The sequence below is a fragment of the Ranitomeya imitator genome, chromosome 2 (genome assembly GCF_032444005.1).
Source record: "Ranitomeya imitator isolate aRanImi1 chromosome 2, aRanImi1.pri, whole genome shotgun sequence".
Classification (NCBI taxonomy): Eukaryota; Metazoa; Chordata; class Amphibia; order Anura; family Dendrobatidae; genus Ranitomeya; species Ranitomeya imitator.
The window spans coordinates 572,949,030-572,970,090 of NC_091283.1; the positions used below are offsets into that span (position 1 = coordinate 572,949,030).

General features: G+C 43.5%; 1 protein-coding gene across 1 annotated transcript in view; it reads right to left on the reverse strand.

Moving 5' to 3' along the window:
- Positions 1-21,061, reverse strand: part of CASKIN2 (CASK interacting protein 2) — a 91,137-nt gene that overhangs the window by 36,248 nt on the left and 33,828 nt on the right. Inside the window, exon 3 of the mRNA XM_069752185.1 lies at positions 10,003-10,054. Within this exon, the coding sequence (XP_069608286.1) occupies positions 10,003-10,054 (52 nt within the window). The remainder of the gene's footprint in view (positions 1-10,002; positions 10,055-21,061) is intronic.

The following is a 21,061-nucleotide window of genomic DNA, read 5'->3' on the forward strand; positions in this document are numbered from 1 at the left end:
TACTCCTCCTTCTAGACCTGTCCTCTGCTTTCGACACAGTTGACCACTGCCTCCTACTGCAGATGCTCTCCTCCTTTGGCATCAAAGACCTCGCCCTATCCTGGATCGCCTCGTACCTTTCCAACCGCACATTCAGCGTCTCCCACTCCCATACTACCTCCTCATCCCACCCTCTCTCTGTTGGAGTCCCTCAAGGCTCTGTTCTAGGACCCCTACTCTTCTCAATCTATACACTTGGCTTGGGACAACTCATAAAGTCCCATGGATTCCAGTACCACCTCTATGCTGACGACACTCAGATCTACCTCTCTGGCCCAGACGTCACCACTCTGCTGTCCAGAATCCCAGAGTGCCTATCAGCCATCTCCTCCTTCTTCTCCTCTCGCTTCCTCAAACTCAACGTGGACAAATCTGAACTCATCATCTTTCCTCCATCCCACAAATCTTCCTTACCTGACCTATCTATCGCAGTCAATGACATCATGCTTTCCCCTGTACCCGAAGTCCGCTGCCTCGGAGTAACCTTCGACTCTGCCCTGTCCTTCAAACCACACATCCAAGCTCTTTCCACCTCCTGTCGCCTCCAGCTCAAAAATATCTCCAGGATCCGTCCCTTCCTCAACCCCCAATCTACTAAAATGCTTGTGCACGCCCTCATCATTTCCCGCCTTGACTACTGCAACATCCTTTTCTGTGGCCTCCCTGCTAACACCCTTGCACCTCTCCAGTCCATCCTTAACTCTGCTGCCCGACTAATCCATCTCTCTCCTCGCTACTCCTCTGCTTCCCCCCTCTGCAAATCTCTTCACTGGCTCCCATTCCCTCAGCGTATCCAGTTCAAATTACTAATACTGACCTACAAAGCCATCCACAACCTGTCTCCTCCATATATCTCTGAACTAATCTCTCGATATCTTCCCTCACGCGATCTCCGGTCCTCCCAAGACCTCCTTCTCTCCTCCACACTTATTCGCTCCTCATCCAATCGCCTCCAAGACTTCTCCCGAATATCCCCCATCCTCTGGAACTCTCTGCCCCAACACGTCCGACTATCAACCACAGTCGGATCCTTCAGACGGAACCTGAAAACTCATCTCTTCAGGAAAGCCTACAGCCTGCACTGACACCGCTGCTGCCTCATCACTATCGAAGCTACCGCCTCACCAACACCAGAGCTACCGCCTCACCAACACAGGAGCTCCTGCAACCCTCAACCTACTGTCTCCTTCCTTATAATCCTGTAGAATGTAAGCCCGCAAGGGCAGGGTCCTCGCCCCTCTGTATCAGTCCGTCATTGTTAGTTTGTTTACTGTATGTGATATTTGTAACTTGTATGTAACCCCTTCTCATGTACAGCACCATGGAATCAATGGTGCTATATAAATAAATAATAATAATAATAATAATACAGGAGGAGATGACACACAGGTATATACTATATACAGGGGAGATGACACACACATACAGTGGGGCAAAAAAGTATTTAGTCAGTCAGCAATAGTGCAAGTTCCACCACTTAAAAAGATGAGAGGCGTCTGTAATTTACATCATAGGTAGACCTCAACTATGGGAGACAAACTGAGAAAAAAAAATCCAGAAAATCACATTGTCTGTTTTTTTTAACAATTTATTTGCATATTATGGTGGAAAATAAGTATTTGGTCAGAAACAAACAATCAAGATTTCTGGCTCTCACAGACCTGTAACTTCTTCTTTATGAGTCTCCTCTTTCCTCCACTCATTACCTGTAGTAATGGCACCTGTTTAAACTTGTTATCAGTATAAAAAGACACCTGTGCACACCCTCAAACAGTCTGACTCCAAACTCCACTATGGTGAAGACCAAAGAGCTGTGAAAGGACACCAGAAACAAAATTGTAGCCCTGCACCAGGCTGGGAAGACTGAATCTGCAATAGCCAACCAGCTTGCAGTGAAGAAATCAACAGTGGGAGCAATAATTAGAAAATGGAAGACATACAAGATCACTGATAATCTCCCTCGATCTGGGGCTCCATGCAAAATCCCACCCCGTGGGGTCAGAATGATCACAAGAACGGTGAGCAAAAATCCCAGAACCACGCGGGGGGACCTAGTGAATGAACTGCAGAGAGCTGGGACCAATGTAACAAGGCCTACCATAAGTAACACACTACGCCACCATGGACTCAGATCCTGCAGTGCCAGACGTGTCCCGCTGCTTAAGCCAGTACATGTCCGGGCCCGTCTGAAGTTTGCTAGAGAGCATTTGGATGATCCAGAGGAGTTTTGGGAGAATGTCCTATGGTCTGATGAAACCAAACTGGAAATGTTTGGTAGAAACACAACTTGTCGTGTTTGGAGGAAAAAGAATACTGAGTTGCATCCATCAAACACCATACCTACTGTAAAGCATGGTGGTGGAAACATCATGCTTTGGGGCTGTTTCTCTGCAAAGGGGCCAGGACGACTGATCCGGGTACATGAAAGAATGAATGGGGCCATGTATCGTGAGATTTTGAGTGCAAACCTCCTTCCATCAGCAAGGGCATTGAAGATGAAACGTGGCTGGGTCTTTCAACATGACAATGATCCAAAGCACACCGCCAGGGCAACGAAGGAGTGGCTTCGTAAGAAGCATTTCAAGGTCCTGGAGTGGCCTAGCCAGTCTCCAGATCTCAACCCTATAGAAAACCTTTGGAGGGAGTTGAAAGTCTGTGTTGCCAAGCGAAAAGCCAAAAACATCACAGCTCTAGAGGAGATCTGCATGGAGGAATGGGCCAACATACCAACAACAGTGTGTGGCAACCTTGTGAAGACTTACAGAAAACGTTTGACCTCTGTCATTGCCAACAAAGGATATATTACAAAGTATTGAGATGAAATTTTGTTTCTGACCAAATACTTATTTTCCACCATAATATGCAAATAAATTGTTAAAAAAAAACAGACAATGATTTTCTGGATTTTTTTTTCTCAGTTTGTCTCCCATAGTTGAGGTCTACCTATGATGTAAATTACAGACGCCTCACATCTTTTTAAGTGGTGGAACTTGCACTATTGCTGACTGACTAAATACTTTTTTGCCCCACTGTATATACTATATACAGGGGAGATGACACACAGGTATATACTATATACAGGAGGAGATGACACACGTATATACTATATACAGGAGGAGATGATATACAGGTACATACTATATACAGATGACACACAGATATATACTATATACAGGAGGAGATGATATACAGGTACATACTATAAATATATGTAACACACAGTACCAACGGATATCTAAAAAATCATATAAATATATATAAATATGTGTGTCTAAAAATATCAATAGAACCCGATGGTGTCTGTGAGAAAAAAGAAGTGATTGAACACAAAGAGGTAGAAAACTAAACCACAACAAAAACCTGGATAGCCAGAAAATAGTATCCACACAGAGAGCTATTAAATATAAGCCTTTATTTAAATTGGCAAATAGGCACAAAATTTAATTTCTTTCTTTTAAAATTACATAGTACGCGAATATAACAGGACAAATAAATAAAAAATATATATAAAAAAACAATTTTTAGGATATAAGCGGGCGACCTTGGTAAAAATACTGAATATAATAAGTATATATATTTCATATGATGATAGCTAGAAAAATGGTTAAAAACATTACATAGAAAAAATAAAAATATATAATATATATAGTAAGTGCACTAAAAAAACTAAGTTGTAATGAATAATAAATCCCTCAATATATATACCAAAAATTGGGAATGTGCTGCCACAAAAAAATAAAAATAAACTTAATGGAGTGAGAATATAATATACAAAAGTACCAACAGGGCACAATCAACACCACTGAAAAGTGCAAAGTGCTATGTAAAACAAGGTATATGATTGAATTACTTTACCCCTTGTAAAATTGGTTGGAAGCATTACTTTGCACAGTGCACATTGCACTTTGGCTGCGTGGTTTATCCACTTATCTGTGGAACATAAGATACATTTTGTGCATTGAGACTGCGTTTTGCACATAGCACATTGCACTTTTTTGAGATATTGCTGATTGACTTAATTGTAGCACATTTTGTTATCTGATGTTTTACATAGCACTTTGCACTTTTCAGTGGTGTTGATTGTGCCCTGTTGGTACTTTTGTATATTATATTCTCACTCCATTAAGTTTATTTTTATTTTTTTGTGGCAGCACATTCCCAATTTTTGGTATATATATTGAGGGATTTATTATTCATTACAACTTAGTTTTTTTAGTGCACTTACTATATATATTTTTATTTTTTCTATGTAATGTTTTTAACCATTTTTCTAGCTATCATCATATGAAATATATATACTTATTATATTCAGTATTTTTACCAAGGTCGCCCGCTTATATCCTAAAAATTGTTTTTTTATATATATTTTTTATTTATTTGTCCTGTTATATTCGCGTACTATGTAATTTTAAAAGAAAGAAATTAAATTTTGTGCCTATTTGCCAATTTAAATAAAGGCTTATATTTAATAGCTCTCTGTGTGGATACTATTTTCTGGCTATCCAGGTTTTTGTTGTGGTTTAGTTTTTTTAGGTACATACTATATACAGATGACACACAGATATATACTATATACAGGAGGAGATGAGACACAGGTATATACAGGAGGAGATGACACAGATATATACTATATACACGAGGAGATGACACACAGATATATACTATATACAGGGGAGATGACACACAGGTATATACTATATACAGGAGGAGATGACACACAGTTATATACTATATACAGGAGGAGATAACATACAGGTACATACTATATACAGGAGGAGATGACACACAGATATATACTATACTAGATGGTGGCCCGATTCTAACCCATCGGGTATTCTAGAATATGCATGTCCACGTAGTATATTGCTCAGCGACGTAGTATATTGCCCAACCACGTAGTATATTGCCCAGACACGTAGTATATTGCCCAGCCTGTTGTGAATTCTGTGGCTGAGTTCACTTCTGTGGTCACAAGTGGTATTGCAGTCTCTGGGCTTCCTCCCTCAGGTGTTTTGGTGAGCTCGTTGGCTGCCTTGCTATTTAGCTCCACCTGAGTCTGTCTTCCTTGCTCCTTGTCAATGTTCCAGTGTTGGATCTGAGCTACTGCATCTTTCCTTGGGCCTGCTGCTCTGCTAGATAAGTGCTTCTAGTTTGTTTTCTGTTTTTTCTGTCCAGCTTGTTATTATCTTTTGCTGGAAGCTCTGAGAAGCAAAGGGGTGCACCGCCGTGCTGTTAGTTCGGCACGGTGGGTCTTTTTGCCCCTTTGCGTGGTTTTCGTTTTAGGGTTTTTTGTAGACTGCATAGTTCTCTTTGCTATCCTCGCTCTGTCTAGAATATCGGGCCTCACTTTGCTGAATCTATTTCATTCCTACGTTTGTCTTTTCATCTTGCTAACAGTCATTATATGTGGGGGCTGCCTATTCCTTTGGGGTATTTCTCTGAGGTAAGTCAGGCTTGTATTTCTATCTTCAGGCTAGTCAGCTCCTCAGGCAGTGCCGAGTTGCATAGGTAGTTGATAGGCGCAATCCACTGCTGCTTCCAGTTGTGTGAGGATAGATCAGGTACTGCAGTCTACAGAGATTCCACGTCTCAGAGCTCGTCCTATTGTTTTGGGTTATTGCCAGATCTCTGTATGTGCGCTGATTACTGCACGCTGTGTTGCCTGATTGCCAGCCATAACAGTACAAGGAGCCTTTCAATGATTTCCAATAGAGGGAAAAAAGAAATCCTGACATCATTTTTTTTTCTTAGCTCTGTCTTCAGTCTTTTTTTTCCCCTAGACATTAGAGTGCTTCAGGACACAGCTGTGGACATGGATATTCAGGCTCTGTGCTCCTCAATGGATAATCTCGTTGTAAATGTACAAAAGATTCAAGATACTATTGATCAGAAATCGATGCTAGAACCAAGAATTCCGATTCCTGATTTGTTTTTTGGTGACAGAACTAAGTTCCTGAGCTTCAGAAATAATTGTAAGCTATTTTTGGCCTTGAAACCTCATTCTTCTGGTAATCCTATTCAACAGGTTTTGATTATTATTTCTTTTTTGCGCGGCGACCCACAGGACTGGGCGTTTTCTCTTGCACCAGGAGATTCTGCATTGAGTAATGTTGATGCATTTTTCCAGGCGCTGGGATTGCTTTACGATGAGCCTAATTCAGTGGATCAAGCTGAGAAAAATCTGCTGGCTTTATGCCAGGGTCAGGATGATGTAGAAGTATATTGTCAGAAATTTAGAAAATGGTCAGTACTCACTCTGTGGAATGAATCTGCACTGGCGGCTTTGTTCAGAAAGGGTCTCTCTGAAGCTCTTAAGGATGTAATGGTGGGATTTCCTATGCCTGCTGGTTTGAATGAGTCTATGTCCTTGGCCATTCAGATCGGTCGTCGCTTGCGCGAGCGTAAATCTGTGCACCATCTGGCGGTATTGTCTGAGAGTAAGCCTGAGCCTATGCAGTGCGACAGGACTATGACTAAAGTAGAACGGCACGAACACAGACGTCTGAACAGACTGTGTTTCTATTGTGGTGATTCTACTCATGCTATTTCTAATTGTCCTAAACGCACTAGGCGGTTCGATAGCTCTGCCGTTATTGGTACTGTACAGTCCAAATTCCTTTTGTCCATTACCTTAATGTGCTCTTTGTCATCATATTCTGTCATGGCGTTTGTGGATTCAGGCGCTGCCCTGAATCTGATGGATTTGGATTATGCTAAACGTTGTGGATTTTTCTTGGAGCCTTTGCGGTGTCCTATTCCGTTGAGAGGAATTGATGCTACACCTCTGGCCAAGAATAAGCCTCAGTACTGGGCCCAGCTGACCATGTGCATGGCTCCTGCACATCAGGAAGTTATTCGCTTTTTGGTACTGCATAATTTGCATGATGTGGTCGTGTTGGGGTTGCCATGGCTACAAACCCATAATCCAGTATTGGATTGGAACTCTATGTCGGTAACCAGCTGGGGTTGTCAGGGAGTACATGGTGATGTCCATGCCCCAGATCTTGTTCGTGCCTTTCATGTGGCTCATCCTGGTCGGCCTGGGGGTTCTGGTGAGGGTTCGGTGACCCCTCCTCAAGGGGGGGTACTGTTGTGAATTCTGTGGCTGAGTTCACTTCTGTGGTCACAAGTGGTATTGCAGTCTCTGGGCTTCCTCCCTCAGGTGTTTTGGTGAGCTTGTTGGCTGCCTTGCTATTTAGCTCCACCTGAGTCTGTCTTCCTTGCTCCTTGTCAATGTTCCAGTGTTGGATCTGAGCTACTGCATCTTTCCTTGGGCCTGCTGCTCTGCTAGATAAGTGCTTCTAGTTTGTTTTCTGTTTTTTCTGTCCAGCTTGTTATTATCTTTTGCTGGAAGCTCTGAGAAGCAAAGGGGTGCACCGCCGTGCTGTTAGTTCGGCACGGTGGGTCTTTTTGCCCCTTTGCGTGGTTTTCGTTTTAGGGTTTTTTGTAGACTGCATAGTTCTCTTTGCTATCCTCGCTCTGTCTAGAATATCGGGCCTCACTTTGCTGAATCTATTTCATTCCTACGTTTGTCTTTTCATCTTGCTAACAGTCATTATATGTGGGGGCTGCCTATTCCTTTGGGGTATTTCTCTGAGGTAAGTCAGGCTTGTATTTCTATCTTCAGGCTAGTCAGCTCCTCAGGCAGTGCCGAGTTGCATAGGTAGTTGATAGGCGCAATCCACTGCTGCTTCCAGTTGTGTGAGGATAGATCAGGTACTGCAGTCTACAGAGATTCCACGTCTCAGAGCTCGTCCTATTGTTTTGGGTTATTGCCAGATCTCTGTATGTGCGCTGATTACTGCACGCTGTGTTGCCTGATTGCCGGCCATAACACCAGCCACGTAGTATATTGCCCAGTCACGTAGTATATTGCCCAGCTACGTAGTATACAGCACAGAGCCACGTAGTATATTGCCCAGTCACGTAGTAAATTGCCCAGCTACGTAGTATACAGCACAGAGCCACGTAGTATATTGCCCAGACACGTAGTATATTGCCCAGCGACGTAGTATATTGCCCTGTCATGTAGTATATTGCCCGGCCACGTAGTATATTGCCCGGCCACGTAGTATATTGCCCAGTCACGTAGTATATTGCCCAGTCACGTAGTATATTGCCCAGTTACGTAGTATATTGCCCAGTCACGTAGTATATTGACCAGCCACGTAGTATATAGCAGAGCCACGTAGTATATTGCCCAGTCACGTAGTATATTGGCCAGCACAGAGCCACGTAGTATAGAGACTTTCCCGCTCCTCGCCACGCTCCCTGGATCGCTCCATTGCAAGCGGCAGCTTGCGGTCCTAGGGCTGGTGTGAGCAGGACCTATGATGACGTCGCGGTCACATGACCGTGACGTCACGGCAGGTCCTTGTCGCACACCAGCCCTGGGATGGGACCGGAAGCTGCCGCTTGCAATGGAGCGGTCCCGGGAGCGTGGCGAGGAGCGAGAAAGGCGGCGGAGGGTGAGTATAGCAGGTTTTTTGTTTTTTTTATTATTTTTAACATGACATATTTTTACTATTGATGCTGCCTAGGCAGCATCAATAGTAAATAGTTGGGGACACACAGGGTTAATAGCAGCGGTAACGGAGTGCGTTACACCGCGGGCCGTTACCACTGCCATTAACCCTGTGTGAGCGGTGAGTGGAGGGGATTACGGAGCAGGCACCGGGCAGTGAGTGCAGGGGAGTAGGGGAGGGACTAATCGGACTGTGGCCATCGCTGATTGGTGGCGGCAGCCATGACAGGCAGCTGCCGAGACCAATCAGCGAATGAATAACCGTGACAGAAGGAGACAGACAGACAGACGGAAGTACCCCTTAGACAATTATGTATACAGGGGAGATGACACACGTATATACTATATACAGGAGGAGATGACACACAGATATATACTATATACAGGAGAAGATGACACAGGTATATACTACATACAGGAGGAGATAGCATACAGGTATATACTATATACAGGAGGAGATGACATACAGGTATATACTATATACAAGAGGAGATGACTTACAGGTATATACTATATACAGGAGGACACACGTATATACTATATACAGGAGGAGATGACATACAGGTATATACTATATAAAAGAGATGACATAGGTATATAGAGGAGGAGATGACATACAGCAGGTATATACTATATACAGGGGAGATGACATACAGGTATATACTATATACAGGAGATGACATACAGGTATATACTATATATAGGAGATGACATACAGGTATATAGTGTATACATAAGAGATGACATACAGGTATATAGTATATACAGAAGAGATGACATACAGGTATATACAATATACAGGAGGAGATGACATACAGCAGGTATATACTCTTTACAGGGGAGATGACATACAGGTATATACTATATACAGGAGATGACATACAGGTGTATACTATATATAAGGGAGATGACAAACATGTATATACTGAGGGGAAAATGAGAGGTATGAGGTGAAAATGAGGGGTGTGACGTGAAAATGAAAAGGTGTGAGTGCAAAATGAGAGGATTGAGGGAAAATAGTGGAGTGATCGGAAAATGACAGATGTTAGGTCGAAATGACAAGTGTTAGGGGGAATGAGAGGAGTGAGGGGGGAAAATGAGAGGTGTAAGGGAGAAAATGAGAGATGTGAGGGGGAAAATGAGAGGCGTGATGGGAAAATAAGAGAAGTGAGGTGCTATAACTAACCACAGATATTTACTATGCCCAGGCAACGCCGGGCTCTTCAGCTAGTAGGTAATAAGTTGTGAAAGTAGCAAAAACATTGTTACAGCATATCCGAAAAATGGTCCATCAAGGTTCTCTGAGGCAGAAATATGAACAAAATTTTACCCCCCCCCCCCCCCAAACCTTAAATCATTCCTGTAATGAATTTGTGCAGGTCCAGACACACTGACATCACAACCCAAGGCTGAGGAGAGTAACAGAAGTGTATACTCACCCATCACTGTCCTGATAATTGATGTTTAACCTCTTGGTCGATCCGAGAAGTTCTGTAAGAAAAGGCCGACTGGTTATTATCTATTGCACAATGAAACCGTGCGCATACATAATTAAGAAAGTAGGTCAGCCTGGAAACCACTGCAGTTTGGAGAAAGAAGCCCTGGACAGACACCAAGTCCTAAAATCCTCTAATAGGATAACTTACTAGGTCTGGAAGAAGAAGCGCAGAGCAGGACTTGTCCCATATGGCTTCCTCCAGAGGCTAGCTCTTCTATAGGGATTATTCTACAATGTCTGTAGTGTCCCTGCTCTATTACATATCTAGGCTGCGACGTCTTACATATTCTTACAGACTATTTTCACTCTCTTCCAGTTCGCTCTCTTTTCTGCCTGGGTTTTAAAGAGAAGGATTTTTGTTCTTGTTCACAACCCACAGAAATCACTGACATTTTGCATACACAGACTGAATTGTATCTAATGTTTGCAGACAAGAATGAAGGTCTATTGCCATGCTCTGCATGCTTGTGGTTGATCGCACAAACACTGCGGCCATGCATAGCTATGTCCTGCAGGGTCTTGTTAGAAAAGTGGGGTTTGGGAAAAAAAATAATAATAACGGGGCTCACTGGCTCTACTGTGGATGATTCATTCAGTAAAAGGGTGTCACGCAGCTATTAAATGACTCCAGGGCTGGGACAGGAAAGAGTTCATAGAACCGCGCTGTGCAGGAATTGTGGTCACACCAAGAGTTTTCCATCTCTATAGCAGGATGTGATCTAAAAGCTGCTGCTAAGACAATTGAAAGCCAAGGTGTCACTTCCACAGGCCCCTGTAATGTCACACTAAAGTCAATGTCAGGGACACTTTTGGTAAAGGGCGCTACCCTGCCTTGATAAGGGTTTAAAGGTACATGTACACAGATTACCGTGAACAAGCATTACTAGGAAACGATAATGTGGTAGTTTCAAGTCTGCCAATCACCCGATGAATGAGAAAAATGTTTGTTCGTTGAGTGAAATTATTTTTAAGCTTGCTTAAAGAGGATGTCCACTACTTGGACAACCCCTTCTGAATCCCTAGGTTTTCCCCAGTAAAATAATAACACTAAAGCCACGTTGACACATTCACACATTGAGTATTTGGCAAGTAATTAATCTAATTATTTGTTAGCCAACACTAAGGGTACCGTCACACAGTGCAATTTTCATCGCTACGACGGTACGATCCGTGACGCTCCAGCGTCGTAACAATATCGCTCCAGCGTCGTAGACTGCTGTCACACTTTGCAATCTACGACGCTGGAGCGATAATTTCATGACGTATGTGCGATGTAGAAGCCGTTGGTTACTATGCGCACATCGTATACGATATATGTTACACCATGCAATCATGCCGCCACAGCGGGACACTAGACGACGAAAGAAAGTTTCAAACGATCTGCTACGACGTACGATTCTCAGCGGGGTCCCTGATCGCAGGAGCGTGTCAGACACTGCGATCTCGTAACTATATCGCTCGAACGTCACGAATCGTGCCGTCGTAGCGATCAAAATTGCACTGTGTGACGGTACCCTAACAATGCATGAGCCGACTACGGCAACCCACTTGTACCATATGCACAAGCGCGCGCTGAAATTCGACCTCTACCGACTACAAAATCACTGACAAGTTTTCGCTATAACAACTCGATAAAAACACATTAAAAACGCATACATATGCATTCCATCATTTAGAATGCATTCCGCAATTTTTGTGCACATGTTGCGTTTTTTTCCATGAAAAAAAACCCATTGTGGTATAAAACGCAGCATGTTCATTAATTTTGCGGATTTTTTGAGGATTTCCCACTATATTATTGCATTGGGAACCTCCGGAAAAATCCGCAAAAAAACGCATGCAGATTTCTTGCAGAAAATGTCCGGTTTTGTTCAGGAAATTTCTGCAAAAAATCCTGACATGTGCACATAGCCTAATTGTTGGTTACTATGTGATACTACATCTCATGGTCCTATTCATCTCTCCTATTACTTGTCTCCCTAAGTAATTCTTGACTATTGATGTTACATCTAGTACTAATCAATATTCTTTTAATTTTTGGTACTGGTTCCCCCCAGCCCCCTATAATTTCCATTTGTATCATCTGATAATATAGGACGCCTTCCAGGGTCTGTTATTAGCGGCAGCAGGAATCAGATGATGGGAGCAGTAGTCCCATCAGCCGACGCCAATGACCTGAGGTAAACTTTTTACCTCCGGTCATAGCGGCGGGCTCACACTGTTATTTGAAAGTATGGGAACCGCGGCTGTCTGACCGTGTGGCAAACAATGTATGTTCGGGCCACCCATTCAAGTGAATGGTGTCGGGGTTCGGATACATTTCCGATACCCAAACTTCTTTTACCTGTTCGGCCACACCAGAACATCCAGGAGTCCACCCATCTTTAGTAATGACATAAGAGGTACGTGGGTCATCAAAAGACCCCTGGCTGTCCTGACAACCCACCGGCGTCACATGACAAACACCGATGGGTGGGATGAATTAGGCGCTTCCGGATGGCACGTTAGATCCTGGATTTAACGCTAACAGCCACAAGCAGAGTAGTGCTGATTATAATAGTCGTAATGTTTGGAGAAAGATGTAGGTTCAACATCCGAGCCAGCATCAAAGTCAGGGACACAACATATGATGTAAATATACATCATATGTTGTGAAGGGGTTAAAGATTCTAACAAAATAAAAACATTTTACAGATGGAGCTGATGTTAAGAAAATATGAGGGAAATGTTATTTATTAACTATTTTGTGTAGTATGATCGTCTGGATTAAAGGGAACCTGTCACCCCCAAAATCGAAGATGAGCCAAGCCCACCAACATCATGGGCTTATCTACAGGATTCTGTAATGCTGTAGATAATCCCCCAATGTATCCTGAAAGATGAGAAAAAGAGGTTAGATTATAATCACCTGGGGGGGCGGTCCTGTCCGATGGGCGTCGCGATCCGGGTCCAGGGCCTCCTATCTTCATAGGATGATGTCCTCTTCTTGTCTTCACGCTGCGGCTCTGGCGCAGGCATACTTTTTCTGCCCTGTTGAGGGCAGAGCCAAGTACTGCAGTGCGCAGGCGCTGGGCTCCCTGACCTTTCTCGGCGCCTGCGCACTGCAGTACTTTGTTCTGCCTTCAACAGGGCAAAGTACACATGTGCCGGGGCCGCAGCGCGAGAACAAGAAGAGGACGTTATCGTAAGAAGATGGGAGGCCCTGGACCGGACCGCAACGCCCATTGGATCAGACCGCCCCCCCAGGTGAGTATAATCAAGCCTCTTTTTCTCATCTTTCAGGATACATCGGCAGCTTATCTACAGCATTATAGAATGCTGTAGATAAGCCCCTGATGCTGGTGGGCTTAGCTCATCTTCGATTTTGGGGGTGACAGGTTCCCTTTAAACAACAGAATATAACTCCAAGTAAATCAAACTTCTGTGAAATCAAACTGTCCACTTAGGAAGCAACACTGTTTGACAATCAATTTTACATGCTTATAAGCAAATTGATTAGACAACAGATGGAAATTATTGGCAATTATCAAGACACACTCAATGCAGGAGTGGTTCTGCACGTGTGGACCACAGACCACAACTCTGTACCAATGCTTTCTGGCTGATGTTTTGGTCACTTTTGAATGCTGGTTGTGCTTTCACATTTGTGGTAGCATGAGGACTCTACAACCCATACAAGTGGCTCAGGTAGTGCCGCTCATCCAGGATGGCACATCAATGCGAGCTGTGGCAAGAAGGTTTGCTGTGTCTGTCAGCGTAGTGTCCAGAGGCTGGAGGCGCTACCAGAAGACAGGCAAGTACACCAGGAGATGTAGAGGGGGCCGTAGGAGGGCAACAACCCAGCACCAAGGACTGCTACCTCAGCCTTTGTGCAAGGAGGAACAGGAGGAGCACTGCCAGATCCCTGCAAAATGACCTCCAGCAGGCCACAAATGTGCATGTGTCTACACAAACGGTTAGAAACTGAATCCACGAGGATGGTCTGAGTGCCCGACGTCCACAGATGGGTGTTATGCTCACAGCCCAACACCGTGCAGGACGCTTGGCATTTTGCCACAGAACACCAGGATTGACAAATTCGCCACTGGCTCCCTGTGCTCTTCACAGATGAAAGCAGGCTCACACTGAGCACATGTAACAGACGTGACAGAGTCTGGAGACACCGTGGAGAGAGATCTGCTGCCTGCAACATCCTTCAGCATGACCGGTTTTGCAGTGGGTCAAAAATGGTGTGGGGTGGCATTTCTTTGGAGGGCCGCACAGCCCTCCATGTGCTCGCCAGAGGTAGCGTGACTGCCATTAGGTACCAAAAACGTAAAAGAACCTGGCACTCAACTTAAATGCACATAACTTTATATTTTATTGTGTGGTACCAATACAACGTTTCGGTCTAATTGACCTTCTTCAGTTACGTACTGAAAGGGTTAATAGATGAGGCTTGGTGATAGCGCAGAATCGATCTGGTTAGAGTCACTTAAAGGATACTATCGCGCTCCTGCTAGGGAGATGGGCTGGGAGCTGTGTCCGGAGCATGATGCGGTGTCCACCGCTAGTCAGAACGGGTGCCGGAGTACAATACCGCTTCATGCTCCGGACACAGCTCCCAGCCCATCTCACTAGCGGGAGCGCGATAGTATCCTTTAAGTGACTCACACAAGATCGATTCTGCGCTATCGCCAAGCCTCATCCATTAACCCTTTCAGTACATAACTGAAGAAGGTCGATTAGAACGAAACGTTTTATTGGTACTACACAATAAAATATAAAGTTACACGCATTTAAGTTGAGTGCCAGGTTCTTTTACGTTTATGCTATACGGTGTGGGAACCTACCTGTGCACCCTTTCAGCTGTGCTCACGTTTTATTTTGTCCTTTGCCATTAGGTACCGAGATGAGATCCTCAGATCCCTTGTGAGACCATATGCTGGTGCGGTTGGCCCTGGACTCCTCCTAATGCAGGACAATGCCAGACCTCATGTGGCTGGAGTGTGTCAGCAGTTCCTGCAAGATGAAGGCATTGAAGCTATGGACTGGCCCGCCCGTTCACTAGACCTGAATCCGATTGAACACATCTGGGGCATCATGTCTGCACCATCCACCTACGTCACAATGCACCACAGACTGTCCAGGAGTTGGCGGATGCTTTAGTCCAGGTCTGGGAGGAGATCCCTCAGGAGACAATCCGCCGCCTCAACAGGAGCATGTCCAGGCATTGTAGGGATGTCATACAGGCACGTGGAGGCCACACACACTGCTGAGCATCATTTCCTTGTCTTGAGGCATTTCCACTGAAGTTAGATCAGCCTGTAACTTCATGTTCCACTTTGATTTTGAGCATCATTCCAACTCCAGACCTCCGTGGGATATTAGTTGTGATTTTCGTTGATCATGTTTAGTTTTTATTGTTCTCAACACATTCCACTATGTAATGAATAAAGATTTACAACTAGAATATTTCATTCAGTGATATCTAGGATGTGGGATTTTAGTGTTCCCTTTATTTTTTTGAGCAGTGTACATGGTTTAATTGACGAATTGGGAATTCCAATCTATAACTCAGATGAATGGTGACTTTTCATTGATCGTGCAAAGCGGGGCTTAGGCTTCTTTCACACTTCCATCTTCCAAATCTGCACAGGATCCGTCAAGACGTTGAAATGACGGATCCTGTGCAGATTGTGGAAAACGTGTGCACTGGGCCAGTCTTTCTGACGGACCCGTCGAGGCTATGTGCACCTGTTGTGTATGCGTCTTCGCAGCGGTTTTCTGCTGCGAAAACGCATACACAACACAAGCGAGGTTAAAAATAATAACAATTAAAAAAAAATAAAATTGCAGTATTCTCACCTACCGGCGTTCCCGCGCAGCGATGCTCCCGGCAGCATCGGTGACACTGTGCGGGAACGCCGGTAGGCGACAATACTGCGCTTTGTTTTTTTTTAATTATTTTTAACATTATATCTTGTTACTATTGATGCTGCATAGGCAGCGTCAATAGTAAAAGAGAAAGAGCGAGCGAGAGAGAATTTCCCTGACGGGAAATTCTTCCACGCATGCTCTTTTTAAAAAGGTGGGACCCATCGCTGGATTCCTGCTTTTCACAGTCATCCTGCGCCCATAGGCGTCAATTGTAGCCAGTGACGGGCAGCGCAGGATGCGTCGCTGACCAACGTGCAGAAAAAAACTTTCCTCTGAATGTTTTCTCTGCCCGACGGACCGTTTTTTTTATGCAGGATCCAGTGAAAGACGGATGAAACGGATGGCCATCCATCACAATCCGTCGCTATGAGAAGATGCAGGATCCTGCAAATTTTTTTGCAGGATCCTGCATTCTCAAAAAACGACGGATTGTGACGGGAGCTGAAAGACAGAAGTGTGAAAGAGGCCTTAAAAAGTGTGTTTCCGCCTCCACAATGGCAATTAATTTGATGCAGTCCCAATTGGCAATTCAGTTTCTCTTTGTGAAGAATACAGAGACATAAAGACAGTCGATGAGTTGTTGCACTATCACAAGCACAAAGGGATCATTTGTGCTGACCTAAAAATGGATACATCAAGTATCCTTATTTTCTGTGCACGTGGCACAGCAGAATTTGTGAGAAACATTGGGGTGGAGATGAATTGGCCTTGAAGATCTGACTTTGAACCTGGTGAATCCAAACATTCTACATAAGCCACTTGTTGACAGAAAATCATTATATTCCCACCTCTCCACATGAAACTGGCTCTCATGAAGCAATTTGTAAAAGCTTTTCCACTGACGAAGACTGTTTCAAGTACAGTACCTAATTATGGCATTTCGTAGCCTATTTGCAAAAATAAAAGCCAGTGTGTTAGATGGTCCACAGATTCGGCAGCTCAAAGATGAACATCAGGACAATGTCAGAACTAAAACAGAATGCATGGTTATCATTCAAAGACCCTGTCAAAGACTTTGGGAATACACAAGAACACAATTACACCAAAATTATCAAGAAACTCTTGAGAGCTACAAAATGCTTTGCTACAACATGAACATCAAGGTGTATTTTCTGCATAGCAATCTTGATAACTTTCCTGAAAACCTTTGTGCAGTCAGTGAGGAGAAAGTTGAACAATTCCACAAAGATTTGAAGGTCATGGAGGGACGGTATCAGGGATGTACATATGATGGCTGAGTATTTTTTGAGCGTCATTCAAGATTGTCCACAAATTGAACACTCCAGGAAAACTTCTAAGAAGTGATGAGCAAATTTGTTCAGAAAACAATCGCCAAACAAATTTGGCACGAATATGGCACATTTGGATTGGTAATCAGAAACCTGAGCAAAATTTAATAAAAATCAGGGTAACAAAAAACAAACATTCGGTAAAATATTGCTTTGCCACAAAGTATTTTCAGCACTTTAGCAACGATAATGGTGGTCTATCATAAGCGTTTGGCACGTGTTTGATGAGGGGAGGGGGTTTGCAGAGCTCCGAGACGTAGTGTTCTTGTAAACAGTCTTTTTTTTCCTAACTTTATGTGTGCACAATGCGGCTAGTCAATCAGGGTGCAGGAAACACTCACAATGTCCTGACAACGGCTTGTGTCATTGGCTGCTGAAATCACATGTCTCTCTCCATATAAATAGCGGACATCTTGTTTTAGCACCATTTTTACACTAACATCGCAGAGAGGCTGCTCCTGACGCTGGCACTGTTAGCAGCAAGATTTTAGCTAGTTAGTAGGTGGTTGAATATCAGTCAGATAGTGTAGCTAGCTAGTGTCCAGTGTGGCTGTAAAATTTCCCTTCCAGACAGCCCTTTTTTTTTTGCCCGTTACGGAGGTCTACAGGCAAAGCAAGCAGGACACATCTCTAGACAAAAAGAAAAACACCTCTGCACTGCTACTATAAGTTAGACTCAAATACCTCTGCCTTGCTGAACTGTGCGGCCGCAATGTCGCCATTCAATGATTAACCCGGTGCTGCATCCACAAAACCAGTCCTCATAAATCAGTCCAAAGATAAAAAACTGGAGCGCACTCACCGGTATTCAGGTGTCCTGCTTGAATCAGTCCAAAGATAAAAAAACTGGAGCGCACTCACCGTTATTCAGGTGTCCAACTTTATTCGGACATTACGTAGTACAGCAGGGAGGGATGTAGATGCAGATGGGTGCCAAGGATGCTATGCAAGGACTTTCCATGACGCCACGGTCATGTGACTGCGACGTCATCACAGGTCCTGCGCTCATACCAACCCTGGGACCGGAAGCTGCCGCGTGCACCACACACAAGCGCCAGGACTTCAAGGGGCCTTCGGCAGGTGAGTATATGTTTGTTTTTTATTTTAAGTCTTTTTTAACCACGCATATAGTGCCCACATTGCTATGTACTTACGTGGTCTGTGTTACATACTGCATGGGCTCTGCTATATACTATGTAGCTGGGCAATATACAACGTGACTGTGCAATATTCAACGTGGCTGTGCAATATACTACGTGCTCTGTGTTATATACTACGTAGCTGTGCAATATACTATGTGGCTGTGTCGGTTCTGTTCTATACTACGTGGCTGTGCAATATACTATGTAGCTATGCAATATACTACATGCCTCTACAATATACTACGTGGCTATGTTATATACGACGTGGCTCTGCTATATACTACGTTGCTGACCAATATACTACGTGGCTGTGCAATACACTACGTAGCTATGCAATACACTACGTGACTGTGTTATATACTACATGGCTGTGCAATATACTACGTACCTGTGCAATATACTACGTGGCTCTACAATATACTACGTGGCTATGTTATATACTACGTGGCTGACCAATATACTACATATCTGTGCAATACACTACGTGGCTATGTTATATACTACGTGGCTGTGTTATATACTACGTAGCTCTTCTATATACTATGCACGCTGTGTTACATACTACATAGCTCTGTTATATACTACGTAGCTATGTTAGATACTACGTCGGTTGTGTTATATACTACGTCACTGTGCAATATAGTACATAGCCTATGCTGTATGCTACCTACATATTCTAGAATACCCGATACGTTAGAATCGGGCCACCATCTAGTAGATTATTATGGTAAACTGGATAACAAAACTCTCTGAAACCCCAAACTTTATGTTAGTGAGATAGAGGAGGATCAATGGAAAGAAAACCTGTATATTAAAATGATGCATATGTGTCTCATTGTATAGTGCTTATATGTGTATTACTAATATTATAGATGTAATAAAAATAAGTGTTTCACAGCTGTCATTCAGTGAAGTCTGGTCTATGAATGATTAATCATATTAGAGCATTTTTTTATTGGCATCAAAGTCTTGTCACATATTAAACAACATTTTATAACGTTGGGATGTAAGAAAGAAGGTAAAGGTTCATAACGCAGCATAATAATAGAATAAGAAGTCTGCCAATCCTGCTCAGACATGCACCTCACTGAAACCAGTTCTTGTGCATTCCTCTACAAGCAGCATCCTGTATCAGGAGGTCCAGAAGAGCAAAATATGAATTGTGCTATAAATCAGGACCCCAAGGGTGCAGATTATAAAAAAGCCCAAGGAAAAGACGTGTCCAACATTTTTACAATAGTATATTTGTAGATAACACACAAAAACAAGTCTACTTTACTGATAGCAAAATGGATCATTTCAGGACCTAACTCCAGATCGGGCTGTAAATTATTAATAACAAGACTCTGGAATTAAGAAATCTGAATGGTCTTAATATTAGTCTAAAGTGTTATGGATGAGAGAGATCTCAACACATACACACATACCCACCATTTAAAATGCTGTTTTTTTTGGTGAAAGAAAAAAATAAAATAAATAAAAAGAATGATTTCATAACTTTTCCCACCTTAATCTGTACAATTCAATTGAAAAACAAACAGATCTTTTCAAGTGGAAAAAGAAAAATAACTAAAATAATGTGGTAAACTAATACTTTGTTGAAGTATTCTTTGAATTTATGACTGCATTCAGTCTTTTTTAGGAGGAGTTTATCAGCATGGCACATTTAGAATAGACAATCTTTGCCCACTTTTCCTTGCAATAGCGCTGCAAATGTGTTTCATTGCTATTGCATCTGTGTACAGCGCCCTCTTCGGGTCACACAGATTTTCAATTGGATTCAGGTATGAACTCTGGCTGGGTCATTCCAAAACGTTGATCTTCTGTCAAAGCCATTCTTTTGCGGATTTGGACATATGCTTAGGGCTGTTGTCATGATGAAAGGTGAAATTCCTTTCCAATGTCAGCTATTTAGCATAAGCCTGAAGGTTTGATGCCAAATTGACTGATATTATAACTGTTCATAATATCTTCCACCTGGACTAAAGCTGCAGTGCTGCAGTTCCAGCTGTCTAAAAAACACATGCAAAATATATTGCTGCCTCGACCATGCTTGACTGTGGGTAATGTGTTCTTTTGGTGATGCGCAGTGTTAGCTTTGCACCAAACATACTGGGCTAGCGGAACGCACCAAATAATAAGAAAGATAGAATAAGGTGCGTTCGCAGCCCGGGGTCCACCGTGCAGAGATGGAACCTGCTGCCAAGTAATGACGGACTATATGGCGGTACAATGTGAATACACACAAGGGTAAACTTCACCCTGTGTGAAGGAAGCGAACCATGTTAAGTCACAGGGCCGCGGTACCGAACGCCAGAGCGCAAGCAAGGACTCACCGAGCTCAGTCCCAAGACTTGGGATCAGAGTCAGTCTGGACTTCTTGCGCTCGACACCGCTAAAGGGGTGTCAGCGTAACCAAAACAATAATTAAAGCTGCACGAGAGTGCGAACTGTGCCGTACTGGCGGACGCCACTAACCACCCAGACTTGGGCTAAAGAAGCGCTCTAATGGCGCGTGGCGCCGTACTGGCGGTCACAGCAGTAGATGCTGTTTCGTGTGTTAACGCTGTGAGTTCAGTCGGGCGCTAGATTGCCATATACCTTACGCGAACAGTCATACACAAGGGATGGGTTTTTTAAGGAACGACTT